General features: G+C 58.0%; 1 protein-coding gene across 1 annotated transcript in view; it reads right to left on the bottom strand.

The window, feature by feature from the left end:
* The window catches only part of PTPRN2 (protein tyrosine phosphatase receptor type N2), an 842,052-nt gene that overhangs the window by 426,836 nt on the left and 396,250 nt on the right, over positions 1-18,966 (bottom strand). The window contains exon 12 of the mRNA XM_087860611.1: positions 15,727-15,806. Within this exon, the coding sequence (XP_087716737.1) occupies positions 15,727-15,806 (80 nt within the window). The remainder of the gene's footprint in view (positions 1-15,726; positions 15,807-18,966) is intronic.

Genomic DNA, 18,966 nt, shown 5'->3' with positions numbered 1-18,966 from the left:
GCACTCACACATATGCACACCCGCACACACATATGTACTTACGCGCGCACACATCACATACCTGCACACACGCATGTTGCGTGCGCTCACACACATATACACACCTACACACACTACGCACACGCATGCACACATCACACATACCTGCACACGCATGCTGCGTGCACTCACACATATATGCACACCCACACACACACATGTACTTACGCGCGCACACATCACATACCTGCACACATGCATGCTGCGTGCGCTCACACACGTATACACACCTGCACACACACTACGCACACGCACACATCACACATACCTGCACACACACATGCTGCGTGCACTCACACACATATACACACCTGCACACACACTACACACATGCACACACATCACACATACCTGCACACACGCATGCTGCATGCGCTTACACACATGCACATACAAGACACACTATACACATCACATGCACACCACACACACGCGTGCTACAGGCACTGACGCACTGGCACACATCAAACGTACCTGCACATCTATCCATGTACCACACACACGTGCACACTCAATTCGTCTGCTCAGGATGCGACCCCGGGCAGACCCTTGGGGGCAGGGGTTAGGTACGACCCTAAAACACAGTCCACCTGCTGTTCTGTGCTACCTTGCGTTCCGTTTGCATGGATTCCCCATGTTCCGAAGTGCGGCACTTGTAGCTCTGGGCCCACACACAGGCCCCCGTGTCTCAGACCCTGTGACCTGCCTTCTCAGGGCACCGACGGGCAGCATCTCCGTGGGACAGTGGCACTGCAGATATCCGTGCATGCCGGCTGGAGGCAGAGCGGTCCCTGCCTCCAAATAGAAGAGAACCCTCCCACACCACAGGAAGGCAAGAACACGGGGTCAATTCTGCACAGTCCAGTAGAAAATAGCCAGATACGCAGAGCAACTTCAGTTTAGAATCACTCGACTCAAACTCAATCTGAAGATGCGTGGAGAGCTCTGAGGCCAGGCACCTGTAAACCAGCTATGTCAGGGACTGGACAAGGTTCCTGAAAGACAGCTGAGGCCGCAGGCTGGGGGGAGCTGTGGGACCACAAGCAGCGGGCTCCACATCCACCCCCGGGCACAGGGGGACAGCAGCAGGTTGTCCTACCTACCTACCTGTTAAGTTCCCCATGCTCCCTGAACCCCCAACATGTCTGGGCCCAGCAGCTGCCGGTGGTTCGGGTTCCCACCCCCTCCGACGCTCCCTCCCACCCCACAGGGCAAGAGGCACAAGCAGAACTGGAAGGACAGCAAGAGTGGGGGACTCTGCCTTAACATGGCCTTGTGCACGCCTGTCTGGGACTCACCCCACGTGAGCAGACATGTCACCCTACACCTCCGTCCTCCAGGAAAGGGAGGAGACAGCGCCTTCGAGTGGACCTGGGGGCAGTAAGTGAGCAATTCATGGTCACTGTTCCCACCAGGACTGTCCCGGGACGAACAACCATCACACTTCTGTCTGCAAAGCATCTGAGAGGGAGCCATCCACACAAGAGAGCCATTGACACAGAGATAGCTAGCTGTCCACACAGAGAGAGCCACTGTATTCGAAGGATGCCAATGGCACCATCTTTCCCAGAACAACCCTTTTCCTTTTTCAAGTCCTGTTTTCTTCTATGTGACCTGAAACGCTCGATTTGAGGGACTCCCCGAAGTCCATGTGCAGGGACAGTTGCTGCTGGTGGGGGTGGGAAGAGAAAGGTCCACTCTTCTGACAAACAGATTGACCACAGGCTCAATCACACTGTTCTCCAAGCGTTGTTGGACAAGAATTTTCACCTGTTCTCTGTACACTACACGTAAGTGTATCACAGACCCAACTGGTTAGCTGGTGTCCCTGGAATGCGGGGGGCACGAGTCGAGACGGCGGCACAGAGCAGCTCATCCAGGAACTCACATGTGGTGACACAGAGACTCAGCGTCACAAAGACCTGAGCTAGAGGGGAAAGTGCCAGAAGGGAAGGAGGGCAGGCTAACACTACCGGAGAGGATACAACACGGCACAATGGATGACACGGTGTGCGTGACAGGAACAGGACAGGGTGCGACAGATGACACAGTTCCACCTGACACATTCTCCTAGCGGAGAAACGCTCCTGAGGGGCCCACAATGTAGGCATGAGCCTCCCGGCAACCTGGGCGAAGAGGAACGCACGGGAGGCAGGCCATCCCTACCGCGTAGTGGCAGAAGTCCTAACAGGGCACCAGCCTCGATCCCGGCCTCCAGCCCCAGGGGTTAGGATGGGTTTTCTGGCCAGAAGACTTGGAGAAGCACCCTAATCAGCTGCAGGTGTTTTCCTGCAAGCATTTCTTCATCACGGAACCAAGGACAGGAGGACATGGCAGAGCCCCAGGAAGGTCCCAGAGGGCCCATCTGCAGGGATGCAGACCACCCCTGGACACACAGGCCCCCAGCACCCGCTGGTCTCGGGTGAAAGGTACGTCTCAGCTCAGCGCAGCAGGGGCAGAGGCTGCCGGCCGTGGGGCCGGTGAGGACAGAGAGCCGGCCGGGGCTGTGCCGGCCTACAGGGAGGGAGACGGCAGCCACATGGCCTGCCGGCCAGGTCACGGGGGCTTGAGGTTCCTGTCTTCACGGCGAGGGGATCGTAAGTAGAACCATTCACCAAACGGATGCTGGAAATTCTTTTACTTGTTCAGTTTTTTAGAATAAAGTCAAAAATCCATGAGGGCCTTCAAAAAATTAACATATTCTAGATTTAATTACAGATAAAAGAAATCTGACTTTTATTAAATGATGATAAATTGCATATTCAGAGCGGAAGTTACCGCGGAGCATGAGCACGCTACCGTCATCTCTGTGCTCTTCTAGAATAAAAGGGTCACACAAGCGTTTGGTTCCTGAACAGGCTCCTTCAGAGAGAGAACGAGGTGAACGCAGAGCAGAGCTCGTACAATGACCCTGTCAGGGTCGGAGCCTGCTCTCCTCTCCAAACTGAAGCAGGCACTGATTTCTCCCCTGGGGCCGCAGTTTACTCATGGGTCCCAAGTCCCTTCCGACATGAACTCATGCTTCCGTTTACTTCTCCGAGGACTGCCGGACAGAGCTGTCCGTCTGTCTGCAAGCAGTCAGGTGAGCGGGCAGGTCCGCTACAGATGGGACTCAGTGGCGGCGGGCTGCCCTCTGGCTCCATGGGGTGCACGGCGAGCGCCCGTTGCAGGTGCGCCCGGCTCGCTCAGTCAGCTGAGTCCCCCACGCAGGGCCAGCGTCCCACTGGGGTTCGTCTCAGCCTCCCTACGTGGTGCTTCTCCCTTCGGAGGCACCTTCGAACACCTCCCAGTCCTGCAGCGAGAAGGCAGACCAGTGGTAAGTGGGCATCGTGGGATGTGCACGAAACACCGTCCTGACACAAGGATGATTTTCTCTCATAAAGATGTCGAAATTAAGATTACCTTTGGAAACAGTTCCCTTGAGTTGTCCCAGCCTCACGTGACCACCCCTCCTGGAGGTGCCTGGCCCATTTAGACGTGTTTCCGTGACAGAGTAGACCCCTGGGGCAGGCTGATGACCGTGGACCCACAGCCGGCCCTGAAATGGAGTGCTTTTGGGTCCCGAGCCGGGCCAGCAAGCAGCAGAAACCTAGCAGACTTTCAGCCCTTTGTTGGTCACCACACTCCAGCGTTACGGGGCGAGCAGTCACCGTCCTAGACCAGAATCATAAATTAGAGGGAGTCAGGCTGCACGTTCCTCTTTCCTGGAACTCCTCTCCCTGCACCCCACAGAAGTGGGCTGTTGCTGACGCTGGTGGCCAGGGTCAGAGGAAGTCTGGGCTGTGTTTTCAGGGGCGCGGTGTCGGGTCAGGATGAAGTTTTATCTCCACAAATGAAAATGCCATAAACATGCTTTTCAGTTAAGACCCTCCGTTCAGGGAGTCTCATGAAATAGCGGAAACGTGTTCCACACGCCGCACGTTTTCCTTTGCTCCGCGTCATTGTTCTCATCAAACCCAAATACTGATTGCGCTCCATGCAGTGGGCAAAATACCAAGCTGGGCAGTGGGGTCTGAAGATGCATGACACATGGCTCTTGCCCATGGCAGATAATGCCACCAGGCGGGAGGGTCTGACCCTGGCAGCTGGGCCCCACACCAGAGTGTGGAGGGTGACCTGTTAACAAGTTTCCAACCAAGCTGGCACTTTGAGAACCACACAACTTTGGGGTCAGCAAATGTTCTCTGTAAAAGACCACAGTAAACAGCTCAGGCTTGGCAGCCACAGAGAAGATGTGAAGGGTGATGCAGAGTGCCAGGAGGCCGGTGTGGCCGGGGGCCACAGCTGGCCAACCGTGGGAAGGGGTGAGGCAGGGCGTGGGTCGGGGGCAGGGACAAGGAGGTGCTGGGCGGTTGAGAGCTCTGAAGAGCCTACAGCACGGCGCTCTAAGCTCTCCCCGAGAAGCTGGAGAAAAGGCAGGGCTTGGGTGTGAGGACAGGACAGGGCAGGCACCCAGAGTGCAGGGGTGTGGGTAGGGGTGACCTGGCAGGGCTCTGCTGGGCAGAAGGCCTCAGCACAACAAGCAGCCCTGGGCCCTGGCTCCCCTTCCTTCCCCTTCGATGCCGGGGACCAAGAGCGGAGAAAGGCAACCGTCCTGGCGGGGCTGGGGGCACCACGTGCTGCTCTGCGTGCTGTCCGTGCGGTGGACTCCCCTCTGCCCAGGTCCCCACGGTCCTCAGAAGCCCAGCACAGGGCAGTGAAACGGCACCTCCACAGGAAAGCATCTGTTCGTGGGGTCAGCTGGGTTCATGAGGAAAGAGCCCAAAATTAAAGAACGCACTGTATATGTGGGGACTCTTCAGACACGAAAGCTTCACTCTGGTCACCACCGTTACAGTGGCTTAAACTCAGCTTCGCCGCAAACGGTCTCTTCCAGCAAGTGTCGGCTGAGCCACACGCGGGTTTGCTGGGGATGTCGGTGTGGTCGTGAGGTTGGCGAGACTTCCTAACGCGCCATTTTATGCCCTGGAGGGAATTATATCGACGCCTTTGCTGAAGACTTTTCACTCTCAGTTTGCTTTCCTGTGCTTAGTGATGATTGCAGGAAAACAAAACGTTGCTCCAGCGCAACCGCGGTTACGTTTAGAAGGCATCACCATGCCAGGCGCATCTATGCAGGGCCGAGGTGCCGGCACACAGGAGGGCCCTCCCTCCGAAGCCACCTTCCCGTGATGTGAACGCCGCGAGCCGCTGCTGTCCCCCGGCGACCGTCAGCAGCCCCCGGCTTCCCTCATCTTCCCCACGGCCAGCAGCTCAGCGGTGCGCAGGCCTGCCCTCACGCAGGAGGAAGTCCAGAGAGCCACGGCGGCCCACACGTCCCCCACCCGCGGCAGGAAGAGGTGTGGTTTCACGTTTCAGTGCACCACCTGTGGGTCTGACCAGGTCGCCACGCTTCCACGTTCTCCACACAGTATGCCATGATCTCCAACCCCACGAGACGCCGCTGTCAGCCCCCCGCCAAAATGAGAACTTCCCTGAACGACGCTGTGTCGCGATGAGCTGGCACAATGTCTTCCTGACTCCATGCATTCCAGGCTCAGAAAGACAACAGCAACTCACAATCCCACACCCTTTAGGGTTTGAATCTCGTCTCCCACCGAGTTCATCCTATGTTGTTTGACGCTATTGCGACCCCAAGGAGCATAATTACTAGTCCTGTATCTGACAAAGAAGGAGCCCAGAGCTTGCAGAGACTGAACAATCATCCGAAGTCTTGAAACAGGAAAGCAGAATAGAGACTGGGACCCAGGCCCTGAACCCACTCCCCTGTCGTCTGTGGTTCTCCTTCCCAGCTTCCATGGTCATGGGACAGCTGAGCAGACACCCAGACGGAGCTGGGGACACTGGAACCTCTCTAGCCTGGCTCACTCTTGATGGGGCCGTCATTACAGCTGAGACACCCCCAGTGGAGACACGGGGTGAGGTAAGAAGCCGTACCGCCCTCGGCTCCACTAACTACCTCCACCGGGCAGGGATCACACGTCACCCAGCTGAGCACCTTCTGCCCGCTGGCTGGTGGGCTGATTGCCAACGACCTACGGAGCCCTCCCTCACAGCAGGTGGAAAAGGTGTGCCCTGTGCATACCACCGTGTCCTCCCTGTGGAGAGGTGTCCCAGGGCCAGAGGGACGTGGGCACCAGCCTTGCTGTGTCAACTACTGGCTTCATTTTCAAGAATGAGCTTCCGGAGTCTAGCACCTCAGGCTGGAGGAAAATGTGGCTGACAGATGGGAAACAAGCCCTAAGAACACAGAGCCGGTCCCCGCGGGCATGCTGGCCAGCAGCATCGGCCAGCGACACCTCTCCTGCTTCCTGCCCACGTGCCAAACAGACTCAGGCTGGTCCTTAATGCCAGGGCCCATTCCCACCCCGCCCCAGGCAGCTCTGGGCTCTGACACCTTCTTGACCCTCTGCCCCACCAGTGAGAGGTCCTCTCCCAAGTCCTGGCATCTGCAGGACCTGCCCTGGGTCCGGCTGGCGGGGGTACAGTTTGCCAACCCCAAGCATTCTGCGTGGCAGCCATGTGCTGATGGGCGCTAGCAGCCGGAGGGGCTAGTGTGCCACACACCTGTTGTGCAGGAAACACGGGGGCAATCCAAGGGCTGAAGACCTGAGCGCGCCTGTGGGCTGGCAGGGGCGGCCACCCGCACGAAGAGGCCCTCCCTGCCTGCCCCACCGCCAGCAGCTGAGGGACGGGCGCTGAGGGCTGCACAGGGAGGCTGGACTGGGAGCTGCCACAGGAGGCCCAGCCACTCCGCTGCTGCTGAAGCCTCAGGTACGGTGCGCCGGGCTGCGGGCGGAACGGTGGCCCACGCTGAACTAGAATCAGGCGTCCTCAGCCGTCCCCGTTGCCGCGGGGACCGCGGTTTATGAAAGAACCACAGGAAAGTGGCCTCTAACAGATGCTGGGACCGCCTGCCACGCAGGCCCACGGGCAGCGGTGTGGCGGATGGAACCTGGGCTGCGAGGGCGTGTGTCCGTGTGCCCTGGCGACGAGGTCACAAGAGCCGCTCCCTGCACACAGCCGGGGGCCACCCCAGCCCTGTCCCTGTCTCCTCACCAGGTGCCTGTCTTGAAACAACTCCTTACGAGCTTCCCTGCAGCCCCGAGGCCGTTTTCAAAACAAGGCCCCTTCTGTTCAGGCACAAATGCTAACGTTTTCACCTGAAGACGATGAGAGAAAGGAAGAAAAGCAGTCACGTGCAGACAAGCTACACTGCCTGTGGGAACAGGAAGGAGGGGTGCAGACGGTAACGGGGGCGGCCGAGGCGTCTTCAGGGTGTGTCCTCACGTCCAGCGGGAGTGCCCATGTGGCCTTGGCCACGGAACCACCCAGCTTTCTCAAGTCAGCCGCTGCCTTGACAGAGAAACCCACGTAGCGGGAAGAGAAACGCCGTTGGAGCAGTCACGCGGCCCAGTCCCTGGCCTGTGCTTCCAGCTGGGGCAGACCCGAACCACAGCTATGAACACCAACGGCCCTCATCTGCACGTCTCATTCCAGGCGCACCTCGTCCCACACGAAAGTCCTCCCCAAACTTCCCGAAGCAGCTTCCCGGTGCTCGGGTCGCCCCCCACTTCTCTGTTTCCCTTGCCCCACATGCCATCTCCTGCCCGCCGAGCACACTGCGAGCAGACTCGGAGCGTCAGGGCCCCGTCACCCGTTCTAAGGCACAGCACCTCAGACCAGGATGGCCGCCAGAACCGTCTCCGCGGCTGGGCCCTCCCTTCCCTCACACCCGGTCGGCACCGCAGGCAAACTGGCCCTGCTTGGTGTTACAGGTCGGGTCACGCCAGCGGCTTCTCCACTCATACCAAGGAAGGGCCCAAGACCCACCGACGGGGGTTCCCCAGATGCTGATGTGGACAAGGATCTGAAGGCCCGTTCTTCGGGGGAACACGGAGAGCTGTGGGCAGTGAGGGGACACCGCAGGGCATCGCCCACCAAGAGAGGGCTGTGCTCGGAGAGGTGACTGGCTGCACACAGCTCACATAACGCAGACTCGCGACAAAGCGCTCATGTGCGTGCGATCGTGACCATCCACGGGCAAACAAGCAGCAGCTGTGGTTCCAACACCCACGGAGGGAAAGCGGCGTCCGGAATACCCGACCATGCTGGGTGCTGTCGGCAGGCCAGGCCACTCCATCTGACCCTCACGGAACCTACGGAGCCGGGGCTGCTCCCGTCTCACCAACAAGGCACCGGAAGTGAGGACCTCCCCAAATCCCCACAGCTTGGAGGCGGCAGAGCACACACGAACCAGGGCGCCCTACCTCAGGAGCCCAGTCCCGGGCAGAGTCAGCTTCTCTCTGACCCCGTGTCCTTCCACTTTGAGGGGTATACACAGCAGGACAAAGCATTTATTCCATACAGTGGGGTCCACTTGAGACCCCTGTGCCCACGTACAGCCTGCTTGCTATGAAAGTGGACAGCTTCCACCTACAGTGCGAAGACCGCTGACTAACTTGGTAATATTTACTGAGCACTGTGGTCAGGCAGCAGGGCAAGAGGGCGGCGAGGACTCTAGCTGCGGGGCACAGCCTACCATCCAGCCTCGGAAAGGCTCCCGCTAGGTATTTCTTAAAGGATGTCGGAGCAGGGGGAAGGCTCACCTGGCAGGCGTGGTGGTCTAGGCCCTTCCAGCACGCGGTGCAGAGGACGTGGGGCTCTAGTTCCCAGGCACCCCAGCAGAAGGGGGTGAGCACGGGCAGAAGGCGGACCAGGAACAACAGAAGCACAGTAACCACCGGTGACTCCTGGGGAGCAGGGGCACGGGGTGACTGAGGCTCTCAACAGCCGAAGGGAGGCCAGTCGCCACCTGGAGCAAAGGGGGTGGCGCCCGCTCACCCACCTGCAGGTGCGACCGTGCTCCTCCCGTAAGGGGCATCTGTGACGCACTGCCTCCCATTGTCTAGACGTGAACGTGGGACGGCGAATATCAAATCACGCGGTTTCCAGTCTTTAGTTTACGCACCATCCCCAACCTCGCCCTGAGCGCGGCTCCTGTATTTCCACACAGGTAACCCTGCAAATTACAACACACGAAATCCCCTCATGGCATCGACTCGTTTACGCTCAGGGTGCAGCCATGATGAGAACTGGCCTCCACAACTTCTAATTACAGAAACACGGCTCTGGAGTCTTCTCCAGCTGGGCCGATTAGCACAGCTCTGCCTCGCTGACAGCACTGCCCTCCACTCCAGCAAACACTTGTCAAAATGCCAGACGCAATTACCTGGCTGTTTAGAAGGGAGTGATGGGGCCAGTGCCCTTCCTTTCCCGTCACCCACCGTACCTCTGGGAGGCTGCCGCCGTCAGGCACTTGCTCTGGGGCCACCAAAACCTCCGTCCTCCTGACTCACGTGCCCCACCGGCCCGCCGGGGGCTGGCCCCACCGTCACCCACCCTACAGGCAGCCCCAGCACGTGCCCGTCACCCCCTCATGCCTCCGCAGGTCAGATGGCGGGCTGCCTCATGCCCAGTGGGTCTGCTCCAAGGTCACCCCGGGCCTTGTCTGATGGCGGCTGGAAACAGCTCTCACGCCCGGCCCGCTCAGCTGGTTTCTCTTCAGAACACTTGCTAGCTCTTGATGAGCCGGGGTACGTGACCTACATTCTGGTGCTTCCATCGTTCCACAGTGCACGTTACTACACAGCGTGCTGTGTGATCGAGTCATGCCGTACCGCATGACGCCATGTCAGGGACCGCACCGTACCAGTTACGGTACGTTACAGAACGCTCTGTCTTGTGATACTCGGGATGCCACACACATCACACTTCTTCCCCGTTCTTGCCTTCCCTGGGGGGCTAGCGTCTGCTGGGGCGGAGTGTCTCGTTGGCTCAGACAGCGTCTCTGCTACTGAACGGCGCCTGGCCCGAGGCTGACCTCCAGAGGTATCTGCTGAGCGACTACGTGGGACACTGGACTTAACGATGAAGCGGACTTCGAGAATCCACTGGTCCTCAGAGATAACAGGACTCGCTAGCCCTAGGTGTGATTTCTCACCGACAGGTCTCTTCCTACCCCGGGTCCCGCGCAAGCCCATGGCTGGGGGAGGAAGCAGGCCAGGCCTGCAATTTGCCCAGGAGCTCAGCTTGGGCTCCGTCATTTCCACACTGGGTAGCTCCCCAGGTCCCCACCGCGCCCCCACCGGGCCCCCTGAGCTCCAGACGCCATTCCTGCCGCCACCGCACTCCCGACCCTGGTAGCCTCACTTCTGAGTCTGGTGCTACGGTCTGAGCCCCCGCATCCTTGCACTGGTTCTGTGTCGGCATCTGATTCGCGATGCGTGCTGGTGCCGACAGACAGAGGTGCACTAGAAGGGAGGGACCACACGTGTTCATGCGGCTGGTGCAGGACTCCTGACTCCGGTCTCATCCAGGCTCCACGTAGGCTGGTGGGGCGTGCAGGAGGAATGCCAGCCCTCCCGACGCGAGCTCCCTGTCCACACCCTCCTGGCGACTGAGCAGCACGTGACACGTTCTCAGCACTGAGGGTGCGAGCACCTCTCTGTGGTCTTCCCGACGGAAGCACAGGCTGCCACCACATCAGTGTGCGGAGGACAGTGTGCCCAAATGTTACCGTACGAAGCTCCTGAGCTCTCCAAAGCGCAGAACACCCCCCAATGACGGTGTGTTTCACTGACAGTACAGTCACTTCTCTTCAGTTGCAGGAACCGCGTCTTTCTACCTGACATGAGTCCTGCAGCTGGGCCACTGAGTCAGCCCCGGAGGAGACCTCCTCACCCACCATCTGCTTTTTGCTAAACAGGAACGAGGACTGTTGCTGTGACCCAACAGAGCCTTCTTATCACCAAACAAGTGAGAAGCCCGCATTACCACAAAGCACCTCAGAGCCGAGCCTCTCTCAGAGAGAGCGTTCCACTCCGAACCACGCTGAGGCCTTGAAAGAGACGACTGCTTATTCTCCGGGCTGCACAAGACGGAACGTTTCTCAGGATGTTCAAAGGGATGAGAGGCCTCTTTCTACACTTTGCCTTTGAAACGTATCATCTATCAGTTCGGAGAAACTCAGCTCTTCCCCTGCAAGCAATAAGCAACACAGGACACGGAGCGGTCAGAGCTGGAGGCCAGGCCGTCGTCTCCTCTCACCTGGAGAGCGACCTCTCCAGCCTCCGACCTCCGACCTGCCACCCCATCCTGCGCAGGGCACCTGTCTCCTGGCTCCCCTCACCCTCGCTTCTGTGTCTTTGTCCTCTGCCCATGGTCACTTCCCCCCGTGCCTTGTTCTAGTGATCCACAGGCCTGGTGGATGCTGAGGCAGCTGCCTCGCCCTCCCGCACCGTCCACCGCCAGCACGCTCCCCGCTGACCTCGCCAGCAGGCCCTTGCCCGTCGGTCGGAGCCCTACAGGCCAGCCAAGCCTGGACCCTGCCTGAGGCAGCTGGGCAAACAGGAGCCCCGCCACCCGGGATGCATGCTGCAACCTCAGCAAAGGCTGGTTTCCGAGCAGCAGCCAGCCTGTCCCGTCCCTCCCGCCGTGGGCAGGTCAGCGGGCCCCCCACCCCATCAGGAGCGCCCAGAGGCATTTCACTCTCCACAGAGCCCACCAGCTGCTCTGGCCTGAGCCTCCCCATCTGTGTCGGGAGGGCTCAAAGAAGAGAAACACCAGCATCACTTTTACCTAAAAATCCTGACTCTCTAAGTTTACATCTCAGAGAAGCGTGTAGAATCCTTGTGGACTCTGCCACTTTAATTAATTTTTCACAGGTGTCTCATTCACCTGTAAGTGAACACAAATTTTCCTATCAAGTGGGCCTTTTCTAGCATGTCCAGGGCATCCTCCTTACTTTTCACTGGAAAAGTACAACTTCCTTTCCACACCTGAGATCCACCAGCCCGTCCCAACCTCAGCGACAGTGCAAGGCCACAAACAGTTTCTGGGCCGCACGTGGCCAGGGACACACGCACAGCACCTCCTGGAGCGCTTGCTGAGGCCCCGGTGGCAGGTCCCCCAACGGGTTGCCCAGGGTGGATGGCACACGGTGTGACGTGCTGTTCATGCTGCAGTGGGGACTCCTCTCTCCCTGCCCGGACCCAGAGGCCTCCAGGTTTCAGATCCCTGTCCCAAGTGCAGCCGTGTGGACCCCTAGCCAGCCCCGTGTCACGGGAAGGAAAGCCAATTCCCTCAGCCACAGGGAAGGCCAAGCCTGAGGGCTCCTTGCGGACACTGAAGAGACACAATCCCACACTGCAAAGTCTGATTTGGGACTGATTCTGGATTCCAGCCCCCAGCCCCGTTCCCCACCCTGTCCCTGGTATGTGGGCTCTGTGCCTTGGCCCTCCTTGTGGCCAACCTTTCGTCACCTTCCAGCCCACCTAAGAGCCACACTAGTCCTGGTCGCCAGCCCCAGGCCAGCTCCTCCGTGCAGCCTTATCTGGCGAGGCCCCCTCCCCTGGGTACCTGGCACTGTGTCCATGTCTCTGAAAGACAGGCAGGTTGCTGTCCCTGGGTGTTGACGTCAGCCTAGGGCCTGCAGGTGCCTGGCCCAGGAGAGAAGCTAAAGAAGCACGAAGCGCTGGTGGCTGAACTGAGTATGCTCACAGAAGGGCTCGTTTCGCTGTGCCGGGCATGACTCTATTATCCTCTCCAAAGTAAACACACCCGCCCCCTTCACCCAGACGCCAGGAGGCTGGGCAGCACTCATTGTCGTGGGGGCTTGGGGTCAAACATCATGCGTACGGGGTACAGTTGTCCCGACCCCTCACTCTGTAGTCCACACTTGACGTGTTTTAAAGCATTCCTGTATCGAGAGCCAACTCTGGAAATACGCTCATGAAGCCGTAGTGTCCAGAGATGAGCCCTGAGCTGGTGCCCACAGAGATGCCACAGGAGAGGCGGCCTCTCCCTCTTCTGCACAGACAATTTGTAAATCACATGCAGGACAGCAACACCGTGGAGAGGAGACTCGCTAACGCCTACGAAGCTCGACGGGTAAATGAGAATGGAGCCGGGCTCCCGTTAACAAAACTCGTGCAGAGTCATCATATCTTTGAATAAGGAGATGTTGTTACTTGAAATGGCATTGCTATCTCCCCAGCAAGATGAAAGAAAGAATGGTAGCCAAATGGCAAGTCTTAGAGGCTTAGTGTAGACAGGAGGGAGCTGGTTGACACAAAGGTCAGAGGGAGACACCCACCAAGGACGGCCAACCAGCAGCTACACGGTCAGCAAGTGGGTCGAACCCACCACCAAGCAGAGGCCCAGCACTGAAAATCTACCCCCTGCGTGCCAGGGGAGGGCGGTCTGGAGGAACAGGTGATCTCAGAGGCAGGGCAGCATGCGGGAGCTCCGGGAGTAAGTCTGGGAGCCCTGGGGTTAGGGGTGCGTGCTGCTGCAGACGAGAAGAGGACTTAACCCTATCTCCTCTGAAAGGAGAAATGCAAGAGTCGTTAGAAATATACTACTTAAGAATAAACTACCAAGGAAATGAAGAGCAGGAAAGGATTTCTCTGTTTTGCCCCATTCAATCAGATGGCGTGGCTACCGACCGGTTCCTAGAGGTCCAGTTGTGAGCACGCTGTCGTGTGTGCGGGTGCACGCACTGAGCACTCCCACAGCGAACACGCTGCCCCCAGCGGTTTCTCTGCCCTGGCCACACAGAAGCACCTCCTCGTGCACTTACTTTGGATGTTCACGAGCGCCTCGTGTGCAAGCCGAGGTTCAGACATTCAGCAGAAGGTCCAGAAAGGGTCAGGTAATAGGAGGAAGAGATTCTGAACACGGAGAACGGCTGCATCTGCCCTCAGGACATACACCACCGACGTCTGAGGAGAACTAACGTGCTGTTAACTGCACGGCTAGTCATCGAGTTTTGTACCCTCTTGCGTGAGGTTAGCAAACAAATTCCCCTGAAGTTTCATCAGCAGGGTTGTGTCCCCTTCACTAGTCGTAAGCCCCAAGGGGGGCCTCAAGCGTGGTGCCAGGAAGCCCCCGAGGGAACCCACCGTGGGACCCGCCGCAGTGACCGGGTCTGCTGGCGGCCATCCCAGCAGAGGGAACACCACCGCGGCCCCCCAGCAGGGCCGGCCCCAACCGGGCCGTTCAGTAGCTTACAACAACGACAAGGGCTCCACATTGTCTTTTACAACAAGAAACCCCCCAAAACTCCTTTCCTTGTTAACACGTGAATCAGTCTAGCGCTCAGGGAGCTCATTTCTCTTCCTGGTACCAACACCCTGGGGGACTTGGCCCTCGGCGCCCACTGCACGTCGGTATGTCTACTGCCAAACCGTAGAACCCTAACGTCACAGTTATTTTTCACCATCGTTTTCCCGCATCGCGTCAGGTACATTCATAACATCTACAATGATTCACAACACAAAAGAACTAATTTTTTAAAACTATGCATGTGTGTCACCCGTCAGCACATGCATGACGAGCACACTCAGCTCCCACAGCTCTGAGGGTTAGCACAAACACACGGCTACGATGCAGCAAATTCAAGCCTTCAGGAGGCTGTTGCTATGATGTGCAAACACACATCGGACGTGCAATCTCCCCTTGGCCTCAGCACACAACATAAACACATTTAAAATAGCCAAGAAACTAGATTTTAAATAATCGACCTCACTCTCCCCAGAAAGCAATAAAATAAACAAAGGCTATTGTCAGTGAGTACGCGGTCATGATTGCCAAAGATAGAAAAGACTTCTTTCCGTTTTATTCCACTCATTATCGCATCCTGACGTTCCAGCAAATCCGATTCTGAAGGCAGCACTCCCAGCACTGGGATGAATGGCCAGTTGTAAAACAACTGTGAATGTGTTTGTGCCTGAAAAAACCAGTAAGTGATTTGGTCTTAAATATGGTCAATAATCGCGTACGCTGAGCAGCTGGGACGGTAAAACGGACGCTGGAGGTAAGGAGGAAGGAGTCAGAGCCGCTGACACAGAGCCTGCCCCATTTCGGGGGGCAGACCATTTGCAGTGGAACCAGCTGGTTCCAGGCCACTGTGCCGAGGGACGGCACCACCCAGCTTGCCGAGTGCTCTGGCCTCACAGCGAACCATGACACTGAAGTCAAGCCCCGGTGTATTCGGCTCTCCTCAGAGCTGAAATTGGTCAGGTTTCTGGAGGAAGGTACAACTTTGCATGGAATTCTCCCTTAACCAAAAATTACTGGCTCCTGAAATCATCACTTTCACCCAGCTATCCTACAGGTAAAATTCAACATCGACCAAAATAGATAAGACAGTTCATCCCGTTAGCTGGGGCCGCCCCTCCCGCGGCAAACACCACTCACATGCGGAGATCGCTCGCTAGGTCTGAAGACAGGAGAGCAGGCAGAGCCAGGGCTCTGAAAGCAGAGCTGTAACAAAGCCCTTGTTTCTGTTAAACCCTCCATCCTGCACTGTCTTGGTCCATGACAGACAAGCACACACTGGCTGGGACCCCAGAAGGAACAGGCATTTGTCCTGTCCACACGGGGGCTGGGGGCCGCCGCAGACCCCAGACCCCTGCTCTCCCGGCACCAGCCTCTGTCTCGGAGGGAGCGGTGTGGTCCCCGTCCTCCACCTGCAGCCCGGCGGGCGCACAGCGGCGAGAGGCTCTGGCCGTACCGACTGACCCGGCCATCCCGTCTCCCTGTGAGCTGCCGGGGTGCTGGCAACACTGTGCGTGTTGTCCACCCGGGTGTGAGTGTCACGGGGTTGTGTTGACACAGCCTTACCTGCAGCCTGCACCACGTCTGCCATCGTCAGGTTTGGGGCGCTGGAGCTCACTCTGAAGGTCACGGCTGGTCCCAGGACACTGGAAGAGACCATCACAAAGGAGCTCAGAACTGCCCCAGCACCACGAGCTGCTTCTCTGCAGCTACACAGGAAACACGGGCATGCTTACGAAACACACGTGCCACGGGTGACCTCCGCCCCCCAATCCACTGATTCTACCGACAGGTGGTGCTCTTCTGACCCACACACCGCAGTGCTCATACAAAAAGTTCCAATCAACCCCAACAAACCAACAAGAACAAGCAGATATTCTTGCAAGGGAAAAACTGTTATGGAAACAGATTTTGGTATTTGGCCCCCGCGGGAGCCATGGAATCAAAAGCAAAAAGGAAAGAGACCGGTATTTTAAAATCTCTCTTGACAGGAACCGTTTAAAAAACTTATCAAAGTCATTAAGAACTATTTAGTATAAAAATAACTAGCAGGGAATTGCCAGACAGGAATGATTAAAATTTTCAAAGCTTTTTAAATACTATGTTGAATATGAGTTTAAAAAAATACATCACTTCTTAAATAATTTTATTCATCTGAAAGGAAAAGGGAAGAAGGAGGGAGGGGAATAGGAAAGGGGAGGGAAAGAAGAAGAGGGAAGGGGGTGGGGAGGAGGGGAAGATGGAAGGGGAGGACAGGAGGGGAGGGGTAGAAGAGGAGGGAGGAGGAGAGGAGGAGGGAGAGGGAGCAGGGGGACAGGGAAGGGGGAGGGGAGGAGGGAGAGGGAAGGAGGATAGGAATGGGGGAGGGGTAGAGAAGGGGGAAGAGGAGGGGAGGAGGGAGAGGGAATGGGGGGACAGGGAAGGAGGAGGGGAGGAGGGGGAGGGGAGGAGGGGTAAAGAAGGGAGGAAGAGGAGGGGAGGAGGGAGAGGGGAGGAGGGGTAGAAAAGGGAGGAGGAGGGAGAAGGAGCAGGGGAAGAGGGAAGAGGAAAGGGGAATGGGGAGGGGAGGAGGCTGGGGATGGGGGAGGGGGAAAAGAGGAGGAAGGGAGAGGGGAGAAGGAACAGGGGAGGGGAGGACTCCTCTCCTAGCTCCTCAGGCTCCTGGCTCCAGTCACCCGGACTCCCCTGGAAAGAGCAATCCCCCCGTTTCCTTTTCTGCTCTCCCTCTTGCAAACGAAGGTGCACAGTCCAGAGCTGGCGTCCCAGAGCGCGCAGGACGCCATGCAGCTTACAGGGAGGGGGTGTCTGTTCTCCCTCCCCCAGCACAGACGCTGCTGTGCCTGGCAGTGCCTCGCAGGCCCAGAGGTGCTGGGGTGCACCTGGCAGGAGGGCTGTCCTTCCCAGCGATCACTGGGGGTTCCTACCATTATCTGCAACAGGCTTTTACGTTCCACGGTCCTCCCTCGGTCCAGGGCCTGGGCCACTGAATCTTATCAGTATTCATGGATTCAACTACCAAACTAACACCACTAAGAGCAAAACCACCCTGTGTCACCTGTTAGACCCCTCCTGTGTGTGCAGGGAAGCCCAGCTGGTAAGCCACAGGGGATGCCCACCGCCATCTCTCACGCTGCCCCCTTCACCCGCAGGATGCCAGCTTCCTGCAGTTCTAACCCGGCCCCACCCCCAACTGCTGTCCTCCCACCTAGTCTATCACCGTCTCAGGGTTTGTGAGAGTCTTTTTTAAAGGTGTTGATAGCGAGAAGGATGCCAAGAAAAGTACGTGAGATTTGGGATACATGAATAACGAGGCCATGGTCAACGAGAACCACGTGAAGATTGTAAGGACCACCTCAAAACCGGTAGAAACACAACCAGGAGCGAACTGCCTTTGAGAACCGGCCACTCCCTCCGCATCTCCTCTCCTGCCCCCGCCTTCCCCCCGCTCATCCGTGCAGAGGCGAGCTGCCGCTCCCGATCTCCTGGGGTCTCGCCAGGCCTGTCCTGTGCCTCGTGACTCCTGTGCATTCACGTGGGACACTGTGGTCCCCGCTCTGGCCTGTTCCGCACGGAGCGCCCGGCTCACTTCCCCGTGGGCTGGCCCGCTGCGCAAGGCCCTGCAAATGGATAACCCTTGGCCGCTGCAGGGCCACACCATCGCCATGCCACACCACTGCTGTGGGATGTTTCCCACGAAGCCTCCGCACCACCTCAGGCCCAGGAGACCCCCTGCAGTCAGCCCCCGGCACCACACCGCAGCTCCACGCAGCACCACGACCCAGCCCGTGGGCTTTCTCTTCGATTTCTTTGTACAAGAAAGGTCCGCCTGGTCATAAAACTCTGCTGAAACTCCCTGAAAATTCCGCCATGTTCATCCTCCCTCTGGGTTCCCACTGCCAATGGCTGCAGCCTCGCTCACGTCATGCAGAGCCGTGTCCTGGCCCAACACGTCCCCAGGCGGCATCCTCAGGACCACGTGTCGCCCACCCTCCAGACCTGCCCGCTCTCTCATGCACGCCGAGTCTAAGGGCCTACGCTGGCTCTCCAGGCCTTTCTCCGCAGCTGCCCAGCCAGCCAGCTCCACTTCCATTCCTCCTGGAAGCTTGGGCCCCTGGAGCGATGGTTGTCTGTGCCTCTGTGCCCTCATACAAGTCGGTGTTCCTGCCGTCCGTCTCCCCGGCTCTACCACCCCTCAGAGTTCCTCTTGGTCTGACCCCACCCCTCACGCTCTGAGCACAGCAGCCCCTGCCCCAGATCCTCAACAGGTGTGGGAACACGTAGCATTTAACACGTTAATTACCGTACAGGACATTTGCAGCTTCCCGAGCACGGCTGGCTCTGGGAGGGCGTGGAGGGCATTTCTGCCGGCACTGCACACACATGGTGGATGACAGAGTCACAGCTCGGTCACTGAGGGCAACTGTCCTCTACCCCGAGACAAGGTCCTAATTGACATTAAGAGGCTTCACCTGCCATCGAAAGTGCACCGATAACAGATCTTAACAGCAGGACTTCAGGTTTACGTGTAGTTTTTGTGACATTTCTAATCTGATCTAAACACCTAAGAATTCCCAGGCAGATGGATTCCCTAGACCCAACCCTCCCTCAGGTGCCTAGAGTTTTCTCTAAAGACGCCGTGGGCTTTCCTGGTTCCCAGCTCACACGTGTCGTGGAGAACGTAGGTCATCTGTCCCCGTCCCCGCGAGAGAGGCTGCGTGTCACAGCCTGGCCAGCAAGGGACACGCCTGGCGCGGGGTACACGCCTCGGACGCGGGAAGCACTCCCGGGTGCTGGCTTCGCTGTCGC

This window comes from Ursus americanus, chromosome 3 (genome assembly GCF_024610735.1).
Source record: "Ursus americanus isolate L20-20 chromosome 3, mUrsAme1.1.p, whole genome shotgun sequence".
NCBI lineage: Eukaryota > Metazoa > Chordata > Mammalia > Carnivora > Ursidae > Ursus > Ursus americanus.
This window is presented reverse-complemented; position numbering and strand designations above follow the sequence as displayed.